Genomic DNA, 13,186 nt, shown 5'->3' on the forward strand with positions numbered 1-13,186 from the left:
TTATCCAGCCATAATACTATCGTTAATAAATTAAATGTCTGATATTATATAGAGTTTAAACTATTGTTTATTGATCCCCAAGTGTTTTATAATTTTGTACAATATACAATACTTAATATAATTATAAATCATCACGAATTATTGGCTAATTATTAACAATAATATACTACAATATGACTTACAACTGTACAATTTTTTTTCTTTATTGAACATTGTTAATCGCACTCATTTCATGGATATAAAAAAAATGGAATAATGTATGTATGTATAAATAAAAATGGAGACAAGACAAAATATATTGAAGATGTATTATTTAATTTAAAACTCATTGACATAAATAAACATGTGCTAATACACTCACAAAAATCGGTTTGAATTATTTTCCATAATGTTCACATTGTACAATATTATAACTATTATTTATTTCTGACTTTCAAGTCTATCTTGGCTGTATTGCCGTATAACAAAAAACATATCTTAAAGTAGTAGTAGAATTATTAAAAATAGTTACGACTGGTTTCCAACATTTTATAGTAGTGTTGACTATAAAAAGTAAACAAAAAAATATACAACAAACAGTAATTAACATTAATATCACAAGTATTATGATATTGTTTTAACCACTTCATCTAATCATTTAACTTAGAAGCTTAATTCTGATATCTGTGTAACAACTCTGAGTAAATGTGAATAATCATTGGCGTCATCACTTTTTCGCAGCAATTCACCGTAGATTGTTTTTAATTCGTTTGTTTTATTGGTCAACCTATAACGAGTTAAGATAAAGTAAAGTTAAAGCAAGTAGGTCAAACTTGAACTAGTTTTTAACAAAACTATCACAAAGGTATATTTTACTATAATTTAAATATAAAATGTATATTTAGCACTCTATTTTTCTGTATGATAATTTTCTTATACACATTAGCCTTTTATTGTATTCTAACTACTCGCATACATACTTAATATAAAACCTGAAAGTTTTAAGACTGCGACTAATATTTTAAATATTACATCAAAATAAAAAATAATATTAGAAGAAAATAAAACTGTTTTTAATTTGGTATAAAAATAAATTATGAGTGATGAGATTTTTGACGGATAACAATTTTTGCCTCTCCCTTAAGAAGAAGCCACACATTTTGAGTTCACAATAATACATTTTACTCTGTAATTTCTAAGATTAGAGTGAATTTACCTCTTATAAAACTTAAAGGCAAGAATATTATCGAAGGCATTTCAGAGGATTTTATTGATATTATTATTTTTAAGTTATGACCATTTTTAAACAGAATTTTTTTTGTACATTATAAAATATTAGAACTCCAAAATCCAGGTTAAGCCATTAAAGATGCAAAAAAAGTATGGAAGAATATACGTTAATAAATTAATTAATAATAGGGCACGCTTACTTCGATGTTTTTGCCATAGCCAGTTTGATCATGGACTTCAATATGTGTTGTAATCTCTCTTCTAAAAGTTTCAACAACTTGTTTTTTTTCATTTCACTATCTTGGTCATCGTCATTATTCCGATCTGTTTTGTCAAGACTATCATTATGATCATCCAAGTATTTTTCCTTGTACTCATCAATACTATTTTCTGCTAACATTTTTAATACAGAAACACACTTTCCTAAAGTTTGTGTGATGGACATGATAAATTTAACTTTGGATTGAGAATTTGTTGCACCTAAATGATAATAATAATTGAAATTATTTCAAACTTTTGTAAGATTTAGCTCATTCACATACTTTCAATTTGAAGCTCATCTAAAGCAATGTTTTTTATGAGTATTTCAAGACACTCCAATGGACGATCCATTTTATAAAACATTTCATATGCACGATTATAATGAGATGTACACTGATGAAGGGTACTTTTAAACTTTGGAATATCCACTTCCAGACACCTGATAAAAACATATGAACTTGTAGTTATAAGCTGAGAATAAACATGTAATAATGAGTAACAGTTTATCATTAGAAATAGATATTAATATTGATGGCGAAGTAACAGTTTTCAAGGTTTACAGGAAAATTAAAAAACCATTTTGTTGTTATTTTAATTATTTGGAAACTTTTTGTGGGTAGGGTTTTTTGTACCATAATTTTTTATTCGTTTATCTTTTAAATAAATACCTAAATATTTTTTATTATTATTTACGTAGGTAAGGAAATTCGAATACATTACACTAATGCCTACACTTTTTTAAAATATAATTTATGACCTATATTATAATATAATACCTCATGTTCATCAAAATAAAATCGAGACAAAAATTTTCTGGGGAAAAAAAAAATCAATTTTGTTAAATTATATTTGTCTCCTCAACATTTGTGATGTCGTTTAGATCACTTTTTTGAGCAAAACAAAATAAAGTGTCCATCGTAATGCAAACTTAAAATTCATATTATTTGTTAAATAAAAGTCACAGATATTTTTTGTGCATGCTCATTGAAAAACACATATATTAGTCTATACATTGATATTAACATGTCGCTTGAACCCTTTGCGTAGCTTAGATCCTATTACTGTGTAATTATCAATATAGGCTAAGAGTAGACATACAATGAATTATACATTTATGCTATCACAATAAAACCATAATTGTACTTTAATGATGTTCCAATATTACCTTAAACGATGGTGGTACAAGGAAGCCAGTCGGTCATGAATGTATGCTGCCCGAAATTCATACAACAATTTTCTAGACGAATCATTTTCTAAATCACAGTATTTTAAAGCTTTCAAGAGTAAACTGATAACTTCTTTCTCAGCTTCAACCCTATCCTAAATATTATATATTTTTATCTATGAGTCAAAACAAATTATTATAATCCACCTGAATACCATACACTTACACTGAATACAGATGGATCATCTTGAGATTGTATGGCCATATTGTAAATGGTTGTTGATAAGTCCCAACAAACCATGTCCCAGAGTTTTGGGTTAAAACGACGGCAGCCCAGCACTGCCAGTCCTTTCATGTAGCTTTCCACAGCCTAAAATATTAGTATAAAATCTTTAAATAATGACTTACAGTGTTATGAAGTCAACTGAAATAATTAATTTCAATTTAAAACAATCAACTAACCTTGTTAGTAAAATCCTCATCTTTTAAAAATTCTCCTAAGGAAACCATATATTGCGATGAATAATATGATACGTGTCTATATAATCTGCCCATGTTTGAATACAACAATGCGAGATTAATTAAATCTTCGGTACTTTCAAATTTATCGATTCCCTTGGACAAATAATGTTTGGACTGTTTAAGCAGCCATTGTAATCTTGAAGGAGTTAGCTCAATTTTATCTCTTAAAGCAGCTATAAGAATTATAATAAATTGATCAATCCTAATTAATATAGGCCAAAGGAAAAGTAACTTACTAGCAATTTCGTCAATGTATCCTGATGTGATTTCATTGTAAACATTACCAATTCTTCTGTTTAGATTATTTTTGTTTTTTTCATTTGTTTCTAAATCCAAAGAACGTCCATAACAATTGGCTGCTGCATTCAACATGTCCTCTTTTGACTCAAATAATCTTGGTATTAAATTGAAATCTATAACATTATACAATTAATATTTTTTTGTAAATTTAAATAATTTTTAGCAAATATTTCTGATCAAAAACTACCTTCTTGTGTGCAATTATCGCATTCCCCTTGCAATGCTTCTCTTATTTCTATATCATAATTTTCATCAGTTTTTAACTCATCTGTGTATTGTTGGGCTTTATCCCAGTTTTGAGCAATCAACAAACAGCAATCACCACAACGTCCTAATAAAAATCCAAATAGGTCGTTGATATTGGTGTTAATAATACATAACCGGCATTCAAATACAGATCGAAAATGTTTCAACGCTACTCCATATCTATAGTAAAAATAAATGTTTAACATTTAACAATATCAAATCTATTTTTCATATCTTACCTGTTACATGTAAACTCATGTTCAGCTAATGCAGCATAAGATAAACATGCTTTTTCATAAAGTAACACCCGTAAGTGTTGTTTCCATGAATCACTGTCCTTAGCATCGGGTGGATTATGCCAAGTGGGCATAGTTTCAGCAATAGATTTACAGAGTAACGTGCTAGGACTAAAAACAGTAAAAGCCATAGATTACAGTGATTTCAAAAGATCAGATTTTTTTTAACAAGTACTTACACATTTTTAGTGTCATCATCATTTTCAACAACTGTATTAGCTTTGTTACGTTTGCGATTTTTAGTTTTAATGCCTTTATTGACAACTTTTTCATCTTCTTTCATTTGTTGATCCATCTCAGAAACAAAATATGGCATAGGAATTGCTTCTGATGATGTTGCCATTTTAGGTTCATCCCCAAAGTGTTCCTAAGTTCAAAGTTTATACATTAATTAAAAACATATAAAATCAATTATTTATTTCAGACCATATTATCTTCATCTGTACAATGTGGATTAAGATTCTTAAAATACTGTAAACAACTCAAGCCACAACCGACATGATATAATGCTTTTTTACAACGTTCTTCCAATGTTTTTACCACAGGTTCCGATCGAGGGAACTTATGTTCTGAAACAGTAAATAATAAATATAAATTTATAATTCACATTCAATGCATTAAAGGTGAATAATTACTGGTAGATTTTTTTTTTTTTTTGTGTGACAAACATAAATCTTGTACTCCAACAGAAAAAGTAGGAGATTCATCATCAGAACCAAATGATGAATCGTCATCAGAATCAACATGAGATGTGAGAGAATCTTCACCAATACTAGTTAAATCTTCTAGTTTAGGTGATGTGGGATTAGTGTTGACTGGGATATAGAGGTCAGATAACATGTAGTTTACTGATGTAACAATCTGTAAATTATAGAAAAATATTTTTAAGACTGTCACAAACACTTCTATGTATAATTGATTACTTGAGGGTACTTTGTTTTGTTTAATAATTTTAAACAATTATTTAGCAACATTTGGATAGTGATTGGACTAGACGGTATTCCTACATCTGGGTTATGTTTTAAATTCCGAGCAACGCGATATAACAACATAGCAACAGGAACAGTGAATGGATTTTGACCTTCACAACGTCCCTCGACTAATGATTCAGAACATAATGATGTCAAATCATAAAGTTTCACTACATCTTCATTTTTTCCTACAATGAAATATATGTAATTAAGACATTAGTACTTAAACACGTTAAATACTGACTTATACTTAAAGCTTCTAATTAATTTTTATTTTGTACCTTTGAATAACCAGTATGTATGTCCAGCTTTAGTAGCATTTGACTTTAAAAATGATAATATATTTTGTGCAACATCTCTGATGACTTTAGGTGAAAATTTAGAATCACTCATATATGGCAAATCTTCAGTTTTTACTAACTCATACTTTTGAACAATACCATTTAAATGATAACACATTACAACTTCAGGAACATTGCACATCAAATTATCCAACCAATAATCAATCCCAGTTAACACACTTATTGGTTTTGACATATCTCTAAATTTAAACGTTGAATATTAGTATTATATTTGATTTAATACAAAACCATAGGTTATAGTTAAAATTAAATAAGAAACCTCAATCTCAGGCTTATACAAGGATAAGTGCCACCTCCAAAGATTGGCAAGTCTGTACCAAGTAACATTCGCAGGTCTTCAAAATTCCATAAAACATTTTGATTGAATAATCTATGAGTTTTAGGATCATCAGGAAATTCTTCTTCTGGCGTAGGTTCTGGTAAAGGAGGAGCTGACTGCAAATAATGTATGGTTTAATGCACATAATATAAACTTAATATATTTACTATTTAACTGGTGAATAAAAGTTTCAGTAAATGGTAAATATATATATAATGGCAATACTAAAAAAACATACTAAAGAAGGTGGACTTGGTAAAATTTTATTTGGTAATTGATAGTCATTGTTGGAATTTGATGACTCAGCAATGCTATAATGTAAGAACTTTGAGATCAAACTTCTTTGCTGTAATACATCAAAAGTGCTTCCTTTGTGAGTTATACATTTCTCCTGTATTCAGTAATACAAATAATTAGATTCAATAAATTATAATTCATAATTTAAAACTTAACATTCAAACAAATCTTTGTCTTAATTTTGTGTTACTTTAAAAATTAAAATTAGATATCATGAAGTATTGAAATTGAATATGAAAGCAGATATACAATAATTAAACACATTTTATCTTACTTTTCTATCAAATGATTCTAAAATATGACCATAGAAAAATTTTCTCAGCCATTCCCAGTCATCCACTGTTTGCACCATCAAATGTTTGTGAACATCAAATTCATCTAGAAGCAATGTATTTTCAATTCTATGAACCATCATGCTCACCTAAAGTGAATTTAAATAGTTTAATTAAAATTAATGATTATTTATTCAAATAGCTTAAAAATATTGAATGGTTATTCAATATTTTTAATCATTAACTTATAGCGGATTGACAGATTACTACAAACTAATAATTAAATTAAATTATCAAGTTTATATATACATTTAATTAATTGTACAATAAGAGGACCTGTCTTCGAAAGTCAGTAGAATTGTAATGCAATAAAGCTTACAAATTATATCAATATTTTTAAATACTGCCACTGAGAATCCATCTCTCCAGACTATCTATCAGTTACTCATTAATAAAAGGTAAACATTTTTGAAGAAATATGAAAATTAAAGAACGTATTTAGTAATAAGGTTTAGGAATATTGCACTAAAAATCTTCAAAATATGTAATTAAAGTAGCAAAAAAAAATGCTCTATAATGTACAACAAAAGTTATAGGGGAAAAATTGGTGAAATAGTATGAACATACAAATTATATAATAGTTATATATCAATGGTTAAAAATGCCTTTTTTCACTAAAAAAACCGCCTGAGGGGCGCAATTTCAATAAAAAAAATTGGGGGAGCTAAGCACCCCCCAAATTGCGCCTACACTTTTTTGTAAGAGATAAAGAAGTCAACATTTGTATTTAATTTCACCATTTGACAGAAGTATACTATTTTTATGCATCTTATACAGAATATTAACAAACACTACAGAACAATATGCAAATCCAAGAAACACCAAACACAAAAATTCTTATTACAAATTGAAAAACGATACGTAAGACTACATGACTATAATCACATTGCCAATACCTAATTGGTTTGGTTATGGCTTATGGATTATTAAATATGTGAATATATGATATTATACCGCTAAAAAATACACAGTCATGAACACTATAAATCAGTTAAACATTTAACAATCATCTTATTGATGAGCAGTACTGCATTACCAACACTATTTAGGGCTATTAATTTGTATTGGATTGATTAGTTTGATTTTAAACAAAATATATTGTTATGATTTAATTTACTCACATATTTGTAGCTGGCCCAGCTATGTTTTGATACCTAACCAAATTGATTATTAAAAAAATTATAATTTGACTGGCATGCATGAAAATGCTTGCACCCCTGCCAATAAAAACTTAGTTACTGCACTAAAGATGATATGGTTAGGTATAAGTTATAACATTGTACTAACTATCAAAACTTATTTTAACGCAACTGTAGTTAATTTTAAGCTTTTTAATGTTATATTATTAATAACATAATAATTATTAAATTAAAAAAATTACCGATTTGTTACTGTAGGGTATTTTTAATAGTCGTTTGATATTTTCGGCATCTGACACAACATCAACTTCTCCAATGCAGTCTGGAAACATGTGAGCCATTTGAAAACTAAAACCACATAATATTATTTTTTTTTTTTTTCTTTTATAAGAAGTTTACAATCTATTCTTAACTAGAACCATAAACAAATGTGTACAGAGTAATTTACATATGAATTTTTTAGGGAGAAATTTTGAGTTTTTAAGTTTTAAGATAAGCTAATTTTAAATTTGAGATAGAAGGTTGCGAAACCATCTTCGCTTAAGCCGTCTAGGAGGATTACCTGGAATAGACAAAGTAGATTGTTTTTTTATAAGAGAATTAGGATGATGAAGGTAATAAATCAAAAAATTACAAAGATTTAAAAAAATTCAACATTTGCTTACCTCGAAAATCCATCTGAATGAGACAACATGTGTCTTAAGCCATATGATTCAGCCGCGCTGCTCAACCAATTTGAAGGTGGTAAATTTAGATCAGTGTTACATTGAAGATGAGCAAAATTAGGTGGTCGAAGAACTGAAGAATATTTGACAACAGCTTTTGATTTAATTGTTTCAAATTCAGTTTTTGATATTTGAAGAGAATTCATTTTATTATTGTTTTTGTTACCCTAAAACAAAATTAATGGTAAATATATTCAATAATTATTTAAAATAAAAAAAATCAATACTATTAAAAATGTGTGAATTAGTGGGATTAAGAATTTCATATATTTGACTATTTGGGTATTTATTTTAATCTCATAGAAAATGAATTGTTTTGTTGTACCTCTTTTTTTGTTTTAAAATAAATTTATACCAAACTATTAGAGACAATCCATACCATTTATTCATAATCTTACATATTTTTTTATGTTAATTTCAATTTAGTGAGTTTAAATAACAAAAGAATAAAAACGCTACAACACAGTCATACAAATAAAGTTTTCCTGTATGTAGTGTTAACTAAATTTTTCCTTTTGCACTATAATTAACAGTGAACTAACTAAATCACTAGAAAATAAAGAAACACTCAAGTTAAAATGTCTGAATGTTTATCATTATCATTAACTTAAAACAACACAGGTCACGGTCTAGCCTCATGACAATCTGGCTAGGGAAAGTTCTCCGACCAACTGGCCGCACCAACTATTTGTAAACTTAATGTTACAATTCTATAGTGGGGAAAGGTGAAAAACTCATAAGGTAAACAAAGACATATTATACATAACCAAGAATTATTTAACACTCGGCTGCCGACAACGCTATGTCCTCATAGGGTTTTACTTAATTTATACATTACAAATATACTAATAATAAAAAAAATATATATTAAATACTTATTTAACAGTAGTGAGAAAATGTTGAAAGTCTCGGCAGATCTGCCTGTACTAGTAAATTAGTCACATGCTCAACTGTTTTTCCAAATAATCTAGTTATTGAGCAATAACTTAGGTTAGTAATTTATATCGACATGAGACCACTTTTAAAATATGTACTCTAAATTAGTAATTAAATATATTTAAGATTTTTAAAATTTTAATTCTTCTCAAATAATTGACTGAATCAAACAACCTCTTACATAGCCATTGAGTGGTATCCTCTTAAGGAGATGTAAGAGTAAAAACAAAAAACATACAAAGCTCAAAATATATGAACATTGGTAGAACATATTATTACCAAAGTGCAACCAAGTTAAGGCAATGTTCAGATTAGCCATCTTAAACTAGTTTTGTGCTATGTTAACAAGTAAACTGGTCATTGTCTTAACTTGGACACACCACAGGTTTAAACTTGATTTTAAAATAGAAAACATTATATCAGAGTCCAATCGTTACAGATGGAAAAAACATGATTTTTTTCAACTGTTCTGTATTGGCTATGTCTTACCATGATTTCTTAGTTTATCTAACGATTCGTTCTTTGAAAGTCAAAAATTTGAAAACCAAAAACATCAAATGTATCGACATCAGATGCCAAATTGGGACTCGTTTTTTGGTATTTCACTTCACACCGAAACGACATAAACCAAGCATCCGTGCTTAATATGACAATACCGTTCAAAAGGTTGGATGTACGATGTCACTTGGAGTGACGACTCAATAATAAAATTAATACACTACCAAGCACAATTAAAAATAGATTATAGATCTTCAACTGTGTAGTTTAAAGCACTCACTTGCATTGTCAGTACTGGCCACTGGCGTAGGGCAAAAATAGCTCTTAATTATTATAATAATTTCAAACGTATATATCAACAGGACCCCGGACCGGACAGTTGGTTGTTGGTATTAGATTAGGACATCGAGAAAATAGAATGGGACTTCAATAAATTGTTACATATTAATAATATATTAATATATTACTTATATTTTATTATTTATTTACTATTATTTATTATTATGGACTATGGTAGACGACGGACGATGATAATGGAAGACGACTGATAACAACAGCGTCCGTGTTCCGTGATGCTACTGGTAGGTATATTTAAATATTTTGGTGAATGCCGGAAAAAAAGGAGTAAGCAGTAAACACCGTGTAAAAAACCGGTTACCGGTGTAGTTATGTTTTAAAAATTACAAAAAAATTTTCCTCGGGTTACCTTTTACGTGTTATTTGTTGTATTATATTTTATATGTTATACCGGTATCGTTATATTTCATAAATATAAATGTAAATTACGAAAATTACAAATTAAAAATTTCAAAACTACACCACAAATAAAAGTTGAAATTATAAGTTACCTTTAGTTACGTTTTATGTTACATTGAAAAATAATTTTAAAAAATAGACATAACAAAATTTAAAAAATTTAAAAATACACATTACAAATTTAATCACATTTTATTCTCATGACCTCATATTATGTCTTAAAATTTAATTTAGTTAAGAATAAATCAACATTTAATCACCCCTAGTTTAATTGTTCAGCCAATTTTTTTATAAAGGCTAATAAAAAAAAATCCCCCCTAGTAAATTGTTCGCATACATTTTCACTTGAGCTTGCACCATATTCTGTCATACATATTGTGGTCGCTTATAGGTAAGTTAATCGCAAAATTTCACTCAATGTTAATTTTGCTTTATCAGCCCCCACTTCGATTTTCATATTTTCTTATAATTTCAATAACGATGGATTTTTATGCTCAATCAAATGACTGAACGTCTGAACCTATTGTTCCATCCAACACACGTGTTGATGGCTCTACTACTATCTAACATGGTACTTTGGTCAGTGTTGTTAACGTTCCTTTTATATAGGAAATCCGTTCAATTCGTTGCTTCTATAGTATGAATAGGAATTTGTTCAGTTCCTTGTTCATTTATTATTAAAAAGAACTCGTTCATTTCCTCGTTCATATAAAAATAAACTCATTATTTTTCTCGTCCCTCTACAAAAACAGCGTTTGGCAAGTTCCCTATAAAAGAAATTCGTTCCGTTCTTGATCCTTAAAAAAAATTCCTTCCTTTGTTGTTCCTTGGGAAAATGAACGAGTTCCTTTTTAAGTTCCAAATAAAAAAATATCTTTTTTAATCATCAATGTTTTTTCTTCATATTTATACTTAGGTACTAAGTAACTTTTTATTTATACTTATACATACCTACAACTTACAAGTACATCTATCATTGACTTGAAGAATATAATATTGAATAAATGTTTTTTCTTTTATTCATTTAAATTCATTATTTTTTTAAACAGTATAAATTAATTTTATATTATATATTTATACCATTCAGTTTGATACTCGACAACGATCACTAATTGTCATTTGTCAATATACACCCTACGAAAAAAAAATATTTTAATTTAAATTATTTACATATCAGCTGTGTCAATTGGAACTCGAAAGGAACGAACAATTTCATTATTTTTCCTTGACAAAAAAAGAACTAGTTCTTTTTTATAAAAATGAATTAGTTCCAGGAATCCGTTAATTTTTGGACTCGTTCCTGCCAAACACTGCTAAAAAGTATCTGGTTCTTCACCTTATAGTTTACATTAATACTTTATCAAATTATTCTACTATTATTCTACATCCTAAATATTTTAATTTTAAGTACAATTAATGTGTACAAAATATTATTTTAAATATTTCTCAAATAGTAAATATATATTATACTACACATTTACTAAAATCAACACACGCTAATTATTATGTGAATACAAAATTGGTAATCTCGTTTTATATATTAAAAATATGGTAAGTAAACGACATTTTTCTCCCCAAATGTTTTTTAAAACATTTCATAGAAGAACAAAACTATAAAAAAATTAAAATATTATGTACGTTCTTAAAAATAATGTTTAAATTCATGTTCCTATTCCCTTAAAACATCAAGGAATTAATTCTTTCACTCGTTCCTCGACGAACACAGAACATACCTATATTATAACTTGAAATCAATAAACACATCAATATCTACAATTTTATCGATTCACAAACCTTAAATTATGTTATTTCATGGGCTGCTATAATCATAAGATATCGTGTACCTATATAGATAATAAGTTGGTTTTTTCGTATTTATAAATAGGTAGGTTGTAGGTAGGTTGTAGGTACCCTAATAGATAAAGTAAAAATATTATTTATATCATAGTATTTATTTTACTATGATTTATATAATGTTTATTTTGTCATGGAATGTAATTGAAACTAATACTCATACTACGTACTGTAAAAGTGCATTTTTGCAATTACATTCAGAATTTGTAATACATAACTAATATAATACCACTGTGAGTTTATTTTTTATAAACTATTTGGCTTAAGTTCTGTTCGCAAAATTCAACGGTAAAAACATACTTTCGTACTTCCCATTTTACTCAGGCCTCGTTAATCGTAGAAATATGATTTTTCACCAAAATAAACTTGAGAAGTACTTCCAAATGACTATGTGCCAAATTTTTAAACCTATTAGATTTGCATTTGAAATTTTCAAAAATTTTTCAATCTTTAAAAAAAACATTTAAAATAGACAATTACTGATATGAAGAAAGCTCGCACGTAAGTATCTTAAAGAATTTCGCAAGTTTATTTTAGTGAAAAAATCATGTTTCTACAACTAGCGAGAGCTGAGGAAAATGGGAAGTATGAAAACATTCAAACATGTTTACAAATTTACAGCTATCATGTTGCTCTGCTGATTACAGCGGCAGCATTCAAGAACATGAGTGTTCTGTGTTCATACCAAGTGGTGACTATACGTTGTACTCAATGTTACATAGATATAATTGTAGAGCTAATACAAATGCTGTAGTTAAATATTTATTCTATGTTCAACTTTTATAGCTAAAAGAAATTTAAAATAAAGTTGCACTCGAGTGGTTAATTCTGTAACCAAAAAATCTAAAAAAATAAACGTAATTTTATTCTCAAATTAGGACAGAATGACATATTAAATAACTAAGAATAATGATTTAAGTTATTTTGTTGTAACTTAAACAGATTATTTGTGGTTACTTGAAAATTTTAGAGTATACTATTATATTTTATACATACAA

General features: G+C 27.8%; 1 protein-coding gene across 1 annotated transcript; it reads right to left on the reverse strand.

Moving 5' to 3' along the window:
• Nucleotides 1-294: 294 nt before the first annotated feature.
• LOC111041737 (erythroid differentiation-related factor 1) lies at nt 295-10,110 on the reverse strand. Its single transcript, XM_022326127.1, has 20 exons — nt 9,859-10,110; nt 8,085-8,311; nt 7,662-7,767; nt 6,223-6,369; nt 5,890-6,042; nt 5,592-5,767; nt 5,252-5,511; nt 4,923-5,158; nt 4,635-4,860; nt 4,426-4,568; nt 4,179-4,366; nt 3,943-4,110; nt 3,645-3,883; nt 3,394-3,570; nt 3,098-3,330; nt 2,862-3,005; nt 2,636-2,790; nt 1,752-1,909; nt 1,410-1,689; nt 295-766 (listed from the first exon to the last, which is right to left on the reverse strand). Exons 1-20 carry the CDS (start codon nt 9,862-9,864, stop codon nt 643-645), a joined length of 3,546 nt encoding a protein of 1,181 aa, XP_022181819.1. The 5' UTR covers nt 9,865-10,110; the 3' UTR covers nt 295-642.
• Nucleotides 10,111-13,186: the final 3,076 nt, after the last annotated feature.

The sequence above is a fragment of the Myzus persicae genome, unplaced genomic scaffold (genome assembly GCF_001856785.1).
Source record: "Myzus persicae strain clone G006 unplaced genomic scaffold, MPER_G0061.0, whole genome shotgun sequence".
Lineage (NCBI taxonomy): Eukaryota > Metazoa > Arthropoda > Insecta > Hemiptera > Aphididae > Myzus > Myzus persicae.